General features: G+C 41.2%; 1 protein-coding gene across 1 annotated transcript in view; it reads right to left on the bottom strand.

Annotated features, from left to right (window-relative positions):
* LOC139640305 (uncharacterized) overlaps positions 1-9,092 on the bottom strand; it is a gene marked incomplete at its 5' end in the record, with an annotated part of 22,213 nt that extends 13,121 nt beyond the window's left edge. Inside the window, one exon of the mRNA XM_071514489.1 lies at positions 8,962-9,092. Within this exon, the coding sequence (XP_071370590.1) occupies positions 8,962-9,092 (131 nt within the window). The remainder of the gene's footprint in view (positions 1-8,961) is intronic.
* Positions 9,093-12,500: the final 3,408 nt, after the last annotated feature.

Here is a 12,500-nt window from a genome sequence, read left to right as displayed (position 1 = left end):
TGCAAAAAGACAAAGGTGAAGATTATTGGGACAAATGGAAAGTATATCACAGGCAAATTGAGAGGATGACAACTTATAATGTGTGAACTTTTTGCTTTTTTGTTTTTTACGTTACTGACTTTTGTTTATAATCCTGTTAAAATAATAAAAAAACCGCACCACTGATGGAGCAAATGTGTGAAGATGAAAGTATTACGCTGGAATCTATTACAAAAATTATTTGACGCTAAACTCTTTTTTTCTAAACATTATTACTCATCTCCTTTTTTTCTATTCAACTGTCCAACAACCAGTGACTGAGATAAAACATGGATTTTAGTTTGGGACATCTTGGCATACCACATATTGATTATTTGAAAAAAAAAAAAAATAATAATAATAATCAACTTTTAGATTTATGAGGAAAATCTACAATCTAAAATCTATTGTGTTATATGAAAAGAGATGCAAATCTCAACATCACTATCCTGGTTAAATTAAAGATAAATAAATAAAATAAACATAAAATTAGATCATTTTCAATGTTGGAGGTTTATATATAAAGTGATATTTACAGATTTTGATTGCTCTGTATGTCTTGGACTGTCTCATTTTCAAAGAATATGAGGCTATAGTGGCTTTGTGCTACAATGTAAGTTGCCAAGACAAATTGTTGCATTTTTATTTCATGGCAACTTAAAAAAAGAAATCCAGATTTTATTTCTGTCACTTTAGTTCAGCAGCTTGTATTTTGTTGCATGTCAATCAAAACCGATCTTTACTCAGATCAAAAGACTTCATTAAAACAGCGTGTGATAGATGGAGGTGCATCATCCACCTCTATGAAGAGACCGTGATTACAAATGAATATCGCAGTGTGTGTGTGTGTGTGTGTGTGTGTGTGTGGGTGAGGCCTCCAGTGATTAACCAGGCTTGGGTTTGATGGCAGCATCGATGAGAATGTGTCGGCATCTGCTGGGGGGATAAACGCACACACACACACACACACACACACACGCACACACACACACACACACAGCGGGAGACAAACAGCACGCGGCCTTGTGCCTGAACTGTCATTAACCTTTTGTTTATATGGCTCACAAAATGGGGTCTTAGAGAGAGTGTGTGTGTGTGTGTGTATATGACGATTCCACCATCACACACATACACAGACACACACACACACACACACACACACACACACACACACACACACTGCATGCTTAGAGTCCCTGTATGCCATGAAGGATTCAAGTATCTCACACACGTTTACGCACACAAACAAATAGGCATGCTCCACATGCTTAGAATGTATCAAATCTCTGTCTCACACACACACACACACACACACACACACGCGCACACACACACACACACACACACACACACACCAGCTGTCAACCTATTCTGATTAGGTGCTTACTTACAGAAAAGCGTAAACAGGACTCAGTAATGATGTGGCTGTACATGACAAACACATTTCAGTCTGTAATTGGAGGTGGAAAACGTGTGGGAGTGTTTTTACATACATGTTCCTCAGCCTGTCACACACACACACACACACACACACACACACACACACACACACACACCACTCCCACCGTGTCCAGGTTACTGACTCACACACTGTATGTTTGTATAGAATGCACCGGATTTATTTTAATAAACGGCATATGTTTGCATGTACAAGTGATTTTGCATTTCTCTGTGTGTGTGTTTGCAATTCTGAACAAAACTGACTCTGTATATTCTCTGTTTCTATTGCCGAATACAGCTGAGTCTATATATTCTATGTATGTGCATTTGCATTTATAAAAACAAAATGTATTCTGTATGTAAACTATATGTATATGAAAATGCATATGAATAATTCATACTGCATTTTGTTTGAATTAAAGAGCAAAATTGATTGTTTTGCATTTGTGAATAAAATTACTGTTTATTTTTATCATAAATCTAAAAGTTGAAGGTTCATTGTCTTTTTTCAAATCCTCAATATATGGAATGATAAGACGCCCCAAACTAAAATCCATGTTTTATCTTGTTGTAGACTTAAAAAAAAAAAAAAAGAATGAAGGGCAGAGGGAATGATGGGAAGATATTTAGAAAAAGAGGAGTGGAGGCGATGGAGAAAGAACTGAAAGATATGTAGAAAAGAAAAGAGAAAGAGAAAAGAAAGAGGGGAAAAAATTAGACAAATAAGTATGAATGAAAGAGGGAGAGAAAACGAAAGTAGGGATGGGGAATGCCAGGAAAGAGCAATACTATTCTGAAAGGGTGAGGAGGAGGACAGGAGAGAAAAGAGACAGATAGAGAGGAGGAGGAGGAGGAGGAGGGGAGTGAAGGAAGAAAAATACTGAACAAGGGGGAGGAAAGAAATGCTGCAGTTTTTCATCCTTGACCATTTTGTCTTCACAGGAAAATATGTCAGTGTGAAAGAAAGTAAGAAAGAAAGAAAGAAATTAAGAAACAAAGAAACAAACAAAGAGAAATTCAAGTAAGAAGGAAACAAAGAGAAAGTAAGAAACAAAGAAAGAAAGGAAAGAAACAAAGATAAAAGAAACAAAGTGAAAGTAAGAAAGAGACAAAGAGAAAGAAAGAAAGAAAAACAAAGAAAGAAAGGTTGTAGAAAGAAAGAAATTGAAGTGGATTTAATAGGAGAAATCAAAGTATTCTATGTATGTATGTTTTGCATTTGTGAATTTGTGAATACAGCTAGTTTATTTTCCTCTTAAATCTAAAAGTTGAAGGTTTTTTTTTTTCCAAATCATCAATATATGGAACAATAAGATGAACAATGAATGGTAAGATGATAGAAGATGATGATAAGATGATTAATGGATAATTATGACTGACTGAGGAGGATTTAATAGGAGAAACCAGTGAGGGATCAGAGTCGATTTCAAAACATTTTTGAAGAAATTAGAGCAGGAAGGAACAGATCGACGTTCAGAGGAACAGGGAGAGGCCCGGGACAGGGAGAGGCCCGGGACATGGAGAGGCCCGGGACAGGGAGAGGCCCGGGACAGGGAGAGGCCCGGGCCAGGGAGGAGCAGAGTTCAGCTGGAAGGTCTCCAGGCTGCCAGGCTGCTGTTGGTCTTGGCAGGGAGCGCTGTGGTTCAGGGAGACAGGGAGAGGCCCGGGACATGGAGAGGCCCGGGACAGGGAGAAGCCCGGGACAGGGAGAGGCCCGGGACAGGGAGAGGCCCGGGACAGGGAGAGGCCCGGGACAGGGAGAGGCCCGGGACATGGAGAGGCCCGGGACAGGGAGAAGCCCGGGACAGGGAGAGGCCCGGGACATGGAGAGGCCCGGGACAGGGAGAGGCCCGGGACAGGGAGAGGCCCGGGACATGGAGAGGCCCGGGACATGGAGAGGCCCGGGACAGGGAGAGGCCCGGGCCAGGGAGGAGCAGAGTTCAGCTGGAAGGTCTCCAGGCTGCCAGGCTGCTGCTGGTCTTGGCAGGGAGCGCTGTGGTTCTTACGTAACCGGACTAAAGACGCTGTCACTCTGTCTGTCTCTGGGAAAATACCCCCAACAGCAACAACAACAACAAACAACAACAACACAAGCGGAACCAAAGTTTGGCTAAAGCTACACAGTTGATTTTGTTAAGTTTCAGTTAATTTTTTAACTAGTTGTTCTATGATACGCAAGTTTAACGTTACACAGCTTGCACTGCACATTCATTTCGTCTATTTTGTCGAAATACTTCCAAACATCACTCTTATGTCACTCTTAGGTATTACTGGAACTGGGCAAAAAGCAAAACTGGAAGAACCCCGGTTTGATTCCCCATTAAACTCTGCTGAAGTGTCCTTGAGCAAGACACTGAGTCCCTACCAGCTCCAGGTGTGCTGCTCTGTAGCTCTGTGACCTCTGTGACCTCTGACCTCATAAAAAAAGGATTCATTTCGTTACAGGCTGTAATGTTAGATCCTGTAACGATGCGTGCAGAGATCTATCATTTTTGCTAGCAGTCCTGTCCAAAAAATGTAAACTTTTAATATAGAACAGGGTCAATTTACGTTTATATTTATTATATACAAAAAAAAGTGAGTACTCTATACGTTGAACCGTTGAAGGAATACTGACGTCCAAATCGAGGACTCGAGTACTCATGCCCATCCCTATAATATAAACCGCTAAATTCAGACTTCATTCATCTCATCAACATGCTGCTGTCACTCGACTGTGTTGTCCAGTCCATGTTTGGTGTCTACTTGTTGTTATGTGTCCATGTATGGAGCAGAGCTGTCCCATCATGCCGTCCCACCGCCTCTGCTCGTGTGTCAATAAAGTTTCTCTTCTCACTTTCAACTGGATCACATCAGGAATTCAGAAAGAGAATTGGGTTGTTTTACGATGCTTTATTGAATCCCTGAAGGGAAATTCATCTTCTCTCTCTATCCATCTCTTAAGCTGAAATCCCCCGACTGTGACATTTGAAATGAATCTTTTTTTTATGAGGTCAGAGGTCACAGAGCTACAGAGCAGCACACCTGGAGCTGGAAGGGACTCAGTGTCTTGCTCAAGGACACTTCAGCAGAGTTTAATGGGGAATCAAACCGGGGATCTTCCAGTTTTGAGACGGTGTTTGTAACAACGAGGCCAACCTGACGCTTTTCTCCCAGTTCCAGTAATACGACAAAGTTTCCAGTAATAATACTAAGTTGATTTGTAAAGCAGATTGCTGTGCTCAGCAGATCTAACAAACTGAGGTAAACGTTCCAGAGAGAAACAGATCAAGAACAAAACAAAACAAAACTAAACTAAACAAAATGAAACAAGCATAATCAGTTATAATCAGAGGTGTGACCAAGTCAACTTTGCTCGAGTCCCAAGTCTCAAGTCTTGAGGCACAAGTCTCAAGTCAAGTCTCAAGTCTAAATGTAGAACAGCAAGTCAAGTCAGAACAAATCAAGAGTCCAGTATCAATTTAATATCTTAAAGAAAACTAAATATCTAGGACTTTTCAATGCAATATGGTTTTAATAGGATAAAAACTCGGTAAGAGCATCATGAGTTTGATTTCTATAATCAGTTTCAACTTCAATAAATTCAATCATTCCATACAAATTCAGAAAACAGAATTTAAATTCAGTCGTCTGCTGGAACAAATCTCATCACTTTCAATCTAAGTCATTTACACAAACACAAGATCTCAAGTCAAGACTTTAGAAACCTTTTCAAGTCACCAGAACCCAAGTCAAGTCAAGTCTCAAATCCTCTCTTCATGCTCTGGTTATAATACAGTGAGAACTGGTGCTGATGACTCCATTAAGGCTCCAGCAGTTTGTTTTCTTTAGTCTGGACCACAGTGGAAAAGTTGACTGTGCTGCATTTTTGTCTTCGGTTCGTTTACATTCACACTGATCAATTACAAGTGAACCGGGACTTGGAAACAGAAGTCACACTGAGTCACAAGCTGCTCCTGTTAGAGGATAGAGACATTTTCAGGGTGCAGCCAGAGTTCAAAAGGCATCGACAAACCAACTGAACTAAAGCAGTAGACGCCGCAGAGTTCAAGCAAACCGCTCTGAACACGCCGGCTGTGAACGCAGCCTGACAGCCGCAGCCTGTTAAGCCCCACTCAGCAAAACACATTAGCTGTATCTTTGTTCCTAAACGTTGCAGCGTCTTCAATCCCCTTTCACCCCACCCAAAATGTAATAAAACAATAAACAACAATAAAGCCACTCCCGGGGCTGACACCGGCACATAAGCCTCTGTTAAAGCCGAGGAAAGCCCTGGTGAAATGAGAGCCGGGGGGGGGGGGGGGGGGGCGGATATGAGCCGGCACATGTTGGGCAGGGCGACCTGACAGAAACACTTACCGTTTTTTTTTTTTTTACTGAGGAGTTATTCATCTTCGTCTCATTAAGCTTCTGATCTGACAGGAGGCCGTTCACTCTTGGCTGCGCGCCTGCGTTGATGAGAAATTAGGAGATTTCTGGGAATATTATGGGGAATAACGTGTGTGTGGGGGGTGGGGGTGAGGGGGTGGGGGGGGGCGTGTCTACCCGGCGCACCTTGAGTCTCGAGACGGCTGATGTGTTTTAGCTTGTCTGGTCTGACAGAAGTAAGAGCTGGGAAATGTGTTTCTGTCAAACTTGCCGAGGGTGCGGCAAAAACCACCGACCAGGATCTGAAAATACAGACTACAGCGGCAACTACACTTTCACTTTTCACTTTCATTTTATCTTCCAGCCTGATCACTAAGGTCCTCCACCGCTTTTCTCTTAAATGTTCCTTATGTGTCCCATACAAGTACCGGTGGTGAGAGCGCCTTCTGTTTTTATGCCCCTAAACTGTGGAACTCACTGCCTCTGGATATCAGAATGGCAAGCTCTCTCTGTATTTTTTAAAAGGAAATTAAAGACCTATCTTTTTAATCTGGCTTTTAATTTGGAGTAATGTTATAGCCTTAGTTTTTAAGTTCTAATAATTGGTTTTTACTTTATTTTTATCCCTGGTGTTTATTTTATTGTATTTGTATTTTATTTTATTGACTCTTATTTATTGATTTTTTTTTTTTACATTTTATTGTTTTATTGTTGTAATTTTGCTATGTGAAGCACTTTGGGCTGCTAAACAACTAGATGTTTAGAATAGATTAGGACTCCAGATGAGGTTTGGTCACCTGTAGAGTAGACTCACTTGCCAGACACCTTCACTATTTTACCAGCAATTTTAGAAAAGAAAAGCACTAGTTGTTTACCTCCCAAAGTGGCCGCTAGAGTAGATAAATGTACTAGAGGAAAACATTTACCACTGTTTATCTGGTGGTTAGTACTGTGTTGTGGTTGATGCTACATGATGATATTCCTCCTGGTCGGTTGAGGTTTCAATGCCACCTGTGTCATGGTTTGTAATTTCTATCTTTGTTTTTCCTCTCTTTGGGACCGAGGCGTTTCATAAGTTAAGTTCAAGATAAAAACAGTCTGAATTCATCTATCAGGATTACATGGGTTGTTGGTTCCAGCTCGGCCAAGTGTTGCAGTGTAAAGTTCCTCGATGCGAGGCATGACATCAAAACCCACCTGACACGGCTAGTTTGGTGTTTTGATAGGCAGGACATGTGGCAACGTACAACTGAGTGAATTTATATATAGTTTATGTATCTAACATACGTCATTTGTATTTAAGTACAAATATAAGTAGTCACAACAGTGGGAATTGAACCCCTAACCCTGGCAGTGTTAGTGCCTTGCTGTAGGGAATTGAACCCCTAACCCTGACAGTGTTAGTGCCTTGCTCTAGAGAATTGAACTCCTAACCCTGGCAGTGTTAGTGCCTTGCTCTAGGGAATTGAACCCCTAACCCTGGCAGTGTTGGTGCCTTGCTTTAGGGAATTGAACCCCTAACCCTGGCAGTGTTAGTGCCTTGCTCTAGGGAATTGAACCCCTAACCCTGGCAGTGTTAGTGCCTTGCTGTAGGGAATTGAACCCCTAACCCTGGCAGTGTTGGTGCCTTGCTGTAGGGAATTGAACCCCTAACCCTGGCAGTGTTAGTGCCTTGCTGTAGGGAATTGAACCCCTAACCCTGGCAGTGTTAGTGCCTTGCTGTAGGGAATTGAACCCCTAACCCTGGCAGTGTTAGTGCCTTGCTCTAGAGAATTGAACCCCTAACCCTGGCAGTGTTAGTGCCTTGCTCTAGGGAATTGAACCCCTAACCCTGACAGTGTTAGTGCCTTGCTCTAGGGAATTGAACCCCCAACCCTGGCAGTGTCAGTGCCTTGCTCTTCCCATTGAGCTAAACTAGAAGTTTCTCCTATACACAGCAGTCTTTGTCCCACCCACATAATACTTTAGCAGTCTCACCCATATCTGTCACACAACCAAACACACACACACACACACACACACACACACACACACACACACAAAGCACATAAATGCATGACAGAACGATTCACTCTCATTCTCTGTCTCTTTCCGTTTCTCACGAAAACACCACACACACGCACAACCATAAACAAGTCAATTAGACAATTTACATGCACATACATACACACACACATACATACACACACACACACACACACACACAGACAGGCAGGATCCTGTTGTGTTCACCAACAGAGCAGAACATGCTGGTGTTATGAGATACAGTGAAACTCCCACAGCCGTGTTGCAGCGCTGTGACCAAACCCAGAGAGACCGAGGCAGGCGGATAAATCAAACGCCTACTCACACTTCCAAAGGCTATAATACATGTTCCTGATTTATAACATACAGTCTGTTTTTATAAAGAAGAATGCGGGATTTCGCCAGGATGCAACGTCTATTTTTTATGAATAGAGTCGATAATTTTGAATGAAATGAATGTTGAGAGAGTGGAGAATTTATTTTCCACAAATAGAATCAAGAGTTTTGAGAAAGAAATCACTTTTCTCAGTAACAGAATGAATCATTTTGAAATGATGCTGTCTATTCGTGTCTGTTTTTCCCCAGAGTATACTGTTTATTTTTGTCTATCACTATTGAATAGAATCAATACTTTTGAATGCATTTTTTACAAACAGAATCAAGATTTTTGAGCCTTATGAGCCTATTTTTATGATTAGAAACAAGCATCTTGAGTGTTTTGTCTATCTTTATGAGTAGACAAAGACAGTGACAGTGTTTACTTTTAAATATAAGAACACATTATAAGAACACACACAAAGATTTTTGAGAGTGTTGAATTTTTCATAGATCACATTGTTTTGGGACTTTTGGGAGAATGATCTTTTTCATAAATGGGATCAAAAAGTTTTTTGTTTTTTTTAATAAAAAGAATAAGGGATGTTGAATATGTGTTTCATTTTTATAGGCAGCAGGGAGGAGTTGGGAGACGATCCTTCAACTGCAAGCATCCGCCCTGCTGAAGTGTCCCGGAGCAAGACAGTGGAAATTCCTCCTCTGGGGGAAGGAGGCTTTTGTTCACCTCCTTGTACAAAACGCCTCACACGTTCAGAAGAAGGAGGTTCAACTCACTGTGTTTGTATGTTGCTGAGCTCCTGCTCCGTCTGCCTCTGCAGCTGTCGCAGGTCAAAGGTCAGCTCCTCGCTCTGGACAGCAAACCTCCACACTCCTTCTGTTCCTGTGGTTTCTTCACACACCGAACCCTGAGGAGGAGGAGGAGGAGGAGGAGGAGGGGGAGGAGGGGGAGGAAGAGGAGTTATTAGGACTGTCAGGTGGTGTGACACATCCTCTGGCGGCCATATTGGAGGTCCTCAGCTCTTGGGCAACAGTGGCTGAGAACAGCTGATTGTGTTTCCAAACGTACAACTGGTCAGCTAACCATCACTGTCTTGTTGTTAACACATCTGATTAGCACACTAGCTAACGTATCTAGTAGCAGCTAGCGTTAGCATGTTCACATTAACATCAGTGTGTTTGCCGGCTAGTTAGCTAGCTAACAGTTTGTTCAGGTTAACTGAGCTGACTCTTCTCAAGCTACAACTCTTCATGTTTTGGAGTAGAGACTAGGGCTAAAGACAAGACAGTTTACTGTGTCACAGTAACCTACATTTGGAAACAAATCCACCTTATCACACTATTCACTTTTACTGAGAACGTTACTGAATGGATCTACAGCCACACCACAACAAGCTGACTCAGCTGCTCTCTGCTGACAGCTGCTTCATACACATTTACACTTTATTAACTAACACACAGGTCTACAGTGTTCCTCCATCATGGAGACATACGGTTGCTACCTACTTTTTCATCCACCCATCCATCAAAATGTCTTATTTCATTTCCCAGGGTGAAAAAGAAAACCCTGAAATATTGAGTCTCAACCAACATGTTGACCAAACAGAAGACAGGTGGAATAGCTCTACTGTTTTGTAAGTCATAATAAATTAGTCTGCTCTGTTTGGAGAATATTTGGTATGAGAATGTATGGATAGCCTATATATTATATCACTACTGTCATGTGAAAACCTCATTACTCCAATTTGGTGATTTTGATGTTTTAGCTTCACTTGAAGGATTACATGCTCTTCTATGGGTGTAGACAATTTGATAAACTCAAAAATGCTGACAGAATGCATTTTTGACATTACATTACATTATATTGGTATGACATTTAGGCACTCAGTACTAAGCACCCTGTTCACATGGGTTTGTCAGCCTCCCAGACGTTGCGACATGTTGACATGTTTGGTATGGTAAAACAGAACAGAGCAATGAATCATCAGGCTAGAGTGGGAAAAAGAGAGAGAGGGGAGTATAGATAGACAGATCAGATAGACAGATAAATAGACAGATCAACAGACAGACAGCCACAGAGAGAGAAAGAGACAGACAGAGGAGAGAGAGAGAGAGAGGGAGAGCCAGAGGAGACGCTCGACGACAGCTGAGGGAAGATAAAGTCGGAGGAAATGACTCTAATCTGGTTGTGTGTCTGAACTAGTCTGCTGAGCTGACTTTACTAATCCGCTGTGGGTCCAAAGACAACAGACCGGACTGAGTCATTTTGGCAGAACATGATGCCCCCCCCCCCCCCCCCCCCCTGCCTGTCTGTCTGTCTGTCTGTCTGTCTCTTTCCAAGTGACTCAGTCTGAGAATGAGACTAACACTGTGTTCAGACAGCAGGCAAATCTGATTTGTTTTTCAGATCGGATCTTTTGGGGCTGACTGTCCACATTGTCATTTTACAAGTAATCGGATCATGTGTGTTTCCAGACAGTATAATTATTTGCTGTCATAGTCTCATAGTCTGCCATGTAGCGTTTTCTGTCCAACAAGTGAATGATGTGGAAGTTCAGTCGTTGCTTACTCTGAGGGAAAAGAAAGAAAACATGACGATGTCAACACTGGAAAAAGTGGGAAGCCTCTCCTCACTTCTTGTAGCAATGTGTGACAACACAGACTGAAATGTAGATTATTGTTGCTGGCACAAATTATGTGAAGATCATTTTCTTCATGATCATGTTCTTTTGTTAAACTGGTAGCTCAAAGTATTTGGTAAAACATGGTCATAGATACTGCTTGTTATATAGTATGTATGCGTGTGTGTGTATGTATTTATGTGTATATAAGTGTGTGTATGTGTGTGTGTATATATGTATACATATAGAGAGAGATGTAGCCTATAGAGAGAGAGTTTCACGTGGTTTTGTTGAAATTGTATTTGGTTTTTGTAATGTTTATACTGTTTTAATTGTGGTGGGGTGGACCAGATTATTGCTGTAATTGTATTAATGTATGCATGTATGTGAAAGCATGTGTATACATTTATGTTCTTAACGTGGACCCCAGGAAGAGTAGCTGTTACCTTGGTAACAACTAATGGGGATCAAAATAAACAATCAACAAGTTTAGGCAGCTAAAACATGCAGTTTGGTTAAGGTTAGGTTCAGTTTTCGCTCATGTTTAAATAAATGAAAACTTTTAATTGGACCTGGGTCGCTGAAGCTCTACTTTCACTGTCAAACTACTTCTTGTTTCTAGTCGAGTCTCCTCTATCTAATCCTTTCCTGCCGGGGAAACAGATTTCTGTCACTTTTCCTGCACAGAGCTCGTTATTTACGTTTTAAGTCATTGTGCTTATTTCACAAGATTTTCTGGGAGACCAGGCTCATCGTCAAATACATGGTGAGACTGAGTTGTATGTTCAGAGATGCGATTCGAAACGCATTTCAAACTGGTTTGATCGGAAAAGATCGGATTCCATGTGATTTTAAAAATCTCAGATTTGTATTTTATACGGGAATAAATCGGATTTGAGCTGCCTGTGTGAACATAGCTTAAGAGAGACTGATAGAGAGGGAAAGGGAGAGGGACAGAGAGAGGAAGAATGAAAGAGAAAGAGAGAGAGAGGGAGAGACTGAGAAAGAGAGGGAGAATTCAAAGAAAGAGAGACAGATATAGAGAATCAGTAAAAGCGAGGGGCCATGAAAGCAAGAGATGACAGACTGTGAGAAGGAATGCAGCTGAGCTGTTCCCTCCAGCAGAGATTCACAATTTAAAACCTCGGGTTAAAAAACAACTGCAAATAACTCCAGTGACACTTAACTGTCTCTCCTGAACTGATGATAAGCATCTAACTGTTTTCTAACAGAGGCGTCATGTTGCATCACAGCCAGTCCACCAGTCTACCTTCTCCTGCTTGTTGTTCGCCAAACTACAAGCTCACAAGGATTTAATTTATTAAAGAGATCAAAGACTTTTCTTTTTCCATGAGATGATGAGATGCTCAAACTCTCCAGGGAATAAGAATAAAATGTGTAATCCTCATATGTCACTATGCAAATAATACATTTTCCAGTGTTACATATTTTATTATATATTACTCGTGTTATGTGGCATCATTTCTTTAGAGTTTATAGAAGTTTTTTTTGTGTTTTTTGTGTTTTTTTCTTTATCTTTTCTTTGCTGTATTGTTTTTAATTCAAAGAAAAACCTGTGTTACAGGTTACTACAGGTTAAATTACTGCACGCCACTGACAGATTTTTACACAGATTTTAACAAAAGTGATATTTTAAGGCTCAATATATCATTATGTAGCTTGTTAAGAGGGATA

The sequence above is a fragment of the Centroberyx affinis genome, unplaced genomic scaffold (genome assembly GCF_046629955.1).
Source record: "Centroberyx affinis isolate AG114_WGS23_722 - 3 ecotype Tasmania unplaced genomic scaffold, CSIRO-AGI_Caff_v1 ptg008990l_1, whole genome shotgun sequence".
Lineage (NCBI taxonomy): Eukaryota > Metazoa > Chordata > Actinopteri > Beryciformes > Berycidae > Centroberyx > Centroberyx affinis.
Note: the sequence above shows the minus strand (reverse complement) of the source record. Positions and strands in the feature narration are given on the sequence as shown.